Consider the following 6000-nt stretch of genomic DNA (forward strand, 5'->3'; position numbering starts at 1 on the left):
ACACTGTACAGACACACTCTACACACTGTACAGACAAACTCTACACACTGTACAGACACACTGTACAGACACACTGTACAGACACACTCTACACACTGCACAGACACACTCTACACACTGTACAGACACACTCTACACACTCGTACAGACACACTACACACTGTACAGACACACACTACACACTGTACAGACACACTACCCACTGTACAGACACACTCGTACAGACACACTCTACACACTGTACAGACACACTACACACTGTACAGACACACTCTACACACTGTACAGACACACTCGTACAGACACACTCTACACACTGTACAGACACACTGTACAGACACACTGTACAGACACACTCTATACACTGTACAGACACACACTACACACTGTACAGACACTCTACACACTGCACAGACACACACTACACACTGTACAGACACACACTACACACTGTATAGACACACTCTACACACTGTACAGACACTCTACACACTGCACAGACACACACTACACACTGTACAGACACACACTACACACTGTACAGACACACTCTACACACTGTACAGACACACTGTACAGACACACTACACACTGTACAGACACACTCTACACACTGCACAGACACACACTACACACTGCACAGACACACTACACACTGTACAGACACACTCTACACACTGTACAGACACACGTACAGACACACTCTACACACTGTACAGACACACTGTACATACACACTACACACTGTACAGACACACTACAAACTGTACAGACACACTCTACACACACTACACAGACACACTCTACACACTGTACAGACACACTCTACACACTGTACAGACACACTGTACAGACACACTCTACACACTGTACAGACACACTGTACACACTGTACAGACACACTCTACACACTGTACAGACACACTCTACACACTGTACAGACACACTGTACACACTATACAGACACACTGTACAGACACACTGTACACACTGTACAGACACACTGTACAGACACACTACACACTGTACAGACACACTACACACATTTATCAGGCCCACTCACACTGAACACTTCATGTTTGTTATGATAAACCAGAGGGAAAATCCCTCAGCCTCCCGGCTACAGTATAATCCCAGAGAGGGAGAGAAAGAGAGAGACTGTGGGCACTGCATCAACAATCAGACAGCACTGCAGTACCAGTCTTTCTCTCCCTCCTTTACACCTCTTCTGTCTTCTCTCTCCATTCTGTCATGGACACGTTGTCTGGAAGCATCTGCCTCTTTATGCTGCTTCTCTGGTTATGCTGCAGGAATCCAGTTTGGTGTGTGTCTGTGTGCCGGGGTGTGTTGTGTGTCTATGTGTCTGTGTGTCTGTGTGCCTGTGTGCCGGGGTGTGTCTGTGTGTCTGTGTGCCAGGTTGTGTCGTGTGTCTGTGTGTCTGTGTGTCTGTGTGCCTGTGTGCCAGGGTGTGTCTGTGTGTCTGTGTGCCAGGTTGTGTCGTGTGTCTGTGTGTCTGTGTGCTGGGGTGTGTCGTGTGTCTGTGTGTCTGTGTGCTGGGGTGTGTCTGTGTGCCGGGTTGTGTCGTGTGTCTGTGTGCCGGGGTGTGTCTGTGTGCCGGGGTGTGTCTGTGTGCCGGGGTGTGTCTGTGTGTCTGTGTGCCGGGGTGTGTCTGTGTGTCTGTGTGCCGCGGTGTGTCTGTGTGTCTGTATGTCTGTGTGTTGGTGTCTGTAACTTCCCTTTAACACGTTGCCAGAATAAGATCACTTTACAGACAAGGTCTGCTTTACCTCAAATCAGATGTTAATGGTCACATACACATGGTTAGATGTTATTGGTCACATACACATGGTTAGATGTTATTGGTCACATGGTTAACAGATGTTATTGGTCACATACACATGGTTAGATGTTATTGGTCACATACACATGGTTAGCAGATGTTATTGGTCACATACACATGGTTAGCAGATGTTATTGGTCACATGGTTAACAGATGTTATTGGTTACATGGTTAGCAGATGTTAATGGTCACATACACATGGTTAGCAGATGTTATTGGTCACATACACATGGTTAGCAGATGTTATTGGTCACATGGTTAGCAGATGTTAATGGTCACATACACATGGTTAGCAGATGTTATTGGTCACATACACATGGTTAACAGATGTTATTGGTCACATACACATGGTTAACAGATGTTATTGGTCACATACACATGGTTAGCAGATATTAATGGTCACATGGTTAACAGATGTTATTGGTCACATACACATGGTTAGCAGATGTTATTGGTCACATACACATGGTTAGCAGATGTTATTGGTCACATGGTTAGCAGATGTTAATGGTCACATACACATGGTTAGCAGATGTTATTGGTCACATACACATGGTTAACAGATGTTATTGGTCACATACACATGGTTAGCAGATATTAATGGTCACATGGTTAACAGATGTTATTGGTCACATACACATGGTTAGCAGATGTTATTGGTCACATACACATGGTTAGCAGATGTTATTGGTCACATGGTTAACAGATGTTATTGGTCACATACACATGGTTAGATGTTATTGGTCACATAAACATGGTTAGAAGATGTTATTGGTCACATGGATAACAGATGTTAATGGTCACATGCACATGGTTAGCAGATTTTATTGGTCACATGGTTAGCAGATGTTATTGGTCACATACACATGGTTAGCAGATGTTAATGGTCACATACACATGGTTAACAGATGTTATTGGTCACATGGTTAGCAGATGTTAATGGTCACATACACATGGTTAACAGATGTTATTGGTCACATACACATGGTTAGCAGATGTTATTGGTCACATGGTTAGCAGATGTTATTGGTCACATACACATGGTTAACAGATGTTATTGGTCACATACACATGGTTAGCAGATGTTATTGGTCACATACACATGGTTAGCAGATGTTATTGGTCACGTGGTTAGCAGATGTTATTGATCACATACACATGGTTAGCAGATGTTAATGGTCACATGGTTAGCAGATGTTATTGGTCACATACACATGGTTAGCAGATGTTATTGGTCACATACACATGGTTAACAGATGTTATTGGCCACATGGTTAGCAGATGTTATTGGTCACATACACATGGTTAACAGATGTTATTGGTCACATGGTTAGCAGATGTTATTGGTCACATACACATGGTTAGCAGATGTTATTGGTCACATACACATGGTTAGCAGATGTTATTGGTCACATGGTTAACAGATGTTGTTGGTCACATACACATGGTTAGCAGATGTTATTGGTCACATACACATGGTTAGCAGATGTTATTGGTCACATGGTTAGCAGATGTTAATGGTCACATACACATGGTTAACAGGTGTTATTGGTCACATACACATGGTTAGATGTTATTGGTCACATACACATGGTTAACAGATGTTATTGGTCACACACATGGTTAGCAGATGTTATTGGTCACATGGTTAACAGATGTTATTGGTCACATACACATGGTTAGCAGATGTTATTGGTCACATACACATGGTTAGCAGATGTTATTGGTCACATACACATGGTTAGCAGATGTTATTGGTCACATACACATGGTTAGCAGATGTTATTGCGAGTGTAGCGAAATGCTTGTGCTTCTAGTTCTGATCATGCAGTAATATCTAACAAGTAATCTAACACTTTTACAACAACTACCTTATACACACACAAGTGTAAAGGAATGAATAAGAATATGTACATATACATTTATGGATGAGTGATGGCCAAATGGCATAGGCAAGATGCAGTAGATGGTATAGAGTACAGTATATACATATGAGGTGAGTGATGTAGGATATGTAAACATTATTAAAATGGCGTTATTTAAGGTGACTAGTGATACCGTTATTAAGTCCATTTATTAAAGTAGCTAGAGATTGAGTCAGTATGTTGGCAGCAGCCATTCAATGTTAGTGATGGCTGTTTAACAGTCTGATGGCCTTGAGATAGAAGCTGTTTTTCAGTCTCTCAGTCCCAGCTTTGATGCACCTGTACTGACCTCGCCTTCTGGATGATAGCGGGGGGAACAGGCAACCCCTTTGAAAGACACACATGCATATAGAGGTTGGAACAGGGGGCTGTCACAGGGCCTGTGGAGCAGGTGTAATGGGGGTTTAGTGCCTTGCTCAAGGGCACACGACCAGTAATGGATTTGAGACCAGCAACCCTCCGGTTGCCAGCTCACTAACTGCCAGATTCTTTCTGTCAGATCCCCGGATTCAAACTGGCAATACTTGGTTGCTGGCTCGCCTCTCTAACCGCTATGATTAAGTGCCCTCCTCCTGTGTGTGTGTGTGTGTGTGTGTGTGTGTGTGTGTGTGTGTGTGTGTGTGTGTGTGTGTGTGTGTGTGTGTGTGTGTGTGTGTGTGAGAACAGACTGTGAATATAGCTGTTATGAGGTTTGATATGGGAGGGAGGGAGGACAGGGGTTAACTATTGGTCAAGATGGCAGCAAGCCAACAAGCATCTCATTGTTTTCCATTCAAGTCATTTTCTCTGTCCTCTCCCTTTCTCCTAAACTGTTTTTGCCATCTCCCCGACCTCTCTCTCTCCTTCTCCTCCCCCTCTCCTCTGTAGGTGTTGAAGTATGCTCCTGAGGTGGGAGGTTATTCACGGCGTCGGACAGCTCGTGTCCGCTGGGTCCTAGAGGACGTCCATCTCACGCACCACGAGCACTGTGACTGTGTGTGTCCCTCCAGACCACCCCGCTGAGAGACAATGGGACAGGGGGACCCAGCTCTGGGATTAACTGCTGTTTATATCTCCATGTCTCTTTGTAGCGCTCCCCTGCCATCCATCCACATAACAACCTGTTACAAACCTAGTCACAACATCATCCATCCATCCACATAACAACCTGTTACAAACCTAGTCACAACATCATCCATCCACCCACATACCAACCTGATACAAACCTAGTCACCAACATCCATCCATCCACCCACATAACAACATGTTACAAACCTAGTCACCAACATCCATCCATCCACATAACAACCTGTTACAAACCTAGTCACCAACATCCATCCATCCATCCACATACCAACCTGTTACAAACCTAGTCACCAACATCCATCCATCCATCCACATACCAACCTGATACAAACCTAGTCACCAACATCCATCCATCCATCCACATACCAACCTGTTACAAACCTAGTCACCACACCATCCATCCATCCACATAACAACCTGTTACAAACCTAGTCACCATCATCCATCCATCCACATACCAACCTGTTACAAACCTAGTCACCACATCCATCCATCCATCCACATACCAACCTGATACAAACCTAGTCACCATCATCCATCCATCCACATCAACATGTTACAAACCTAGTCACCATCATCCATCCACCCACATACCAACCTGATACAAACCTAGCCACCAACATCCATCCATCCATCCACATACCAACCTGTTACAAACCTAGTCACCATCATCCATCCATCCACATACCAACCTGTTACAAACCTAGTCACCAACATCCATCCATCCACATACCAACCTGATACAAACCTAGTCACCAACATCCTTCCATCCATCCACATACCAACCTGTTACAAACCTAGTCACCAACATCCATCCATCCACATAACAACATGTTACAAACCTAGTCACCAAAATCCATCCACCCACATAACAACATGTTACAAACCTAGTCACCAAAATCCATCCATCCACATAACAACATGTTACAAACCTAGTCACAACATCATCCATCCACCCGCATACCAACATGTTACAAACCTAGTCACCAACATCATCCATCCACCCACATAACAACATGTTACAAACCTAGTCACCAACATCCATCCATCCACATAACATGTTACAAACCTAGTCACCAAAATCCATCCATCCACATAACAACCTGTTACAAACCTAGTCACCAAAATCCATCCACCCACATAACAACATGTTACAAACCTAGTCACCAA

General features: G+C 43.9%; 1 protein-coding gene across 1 annotated transcript in view; it reads left to right on the top strand.

Annotated features, from left to right (window-relative positions):
* LOC106613208 (platelet derived growth factor d) overlaps nt 1-5298 on the top strand; it is a 112572-nt gene extending 107274 nt beyond the window's left edge. Inside the window, exon 7 of the mRNA XM_045724775.2 lies at nt 4633-5298. Within this exon, the coding sequence (XP_045580731.1) occupies nt 4633-4767 (135 nt within the window). The 3' untranslated portion in view covers nt 4768-5298. The remainder of the gene's footprint in view (nt 1-4632) is intronic.
* The last annotated feature ends 702 nt before the right edge of the window (nt 5299-6000 follow it).

The sequence above is a fragment of the Salmo salar genome, chromosome 09 (assembly GCF_965601325.2).
Source record: "Salmo salar chromosome 09, fSalSal1, whole genome shotgun sequence".
Classification (NCBI taxonomy): Eukaryota; Metazoa; Chordata; class Actinopteri; order Salmoniformes; family Salmonidae; genus Salmo; species Salmo salar.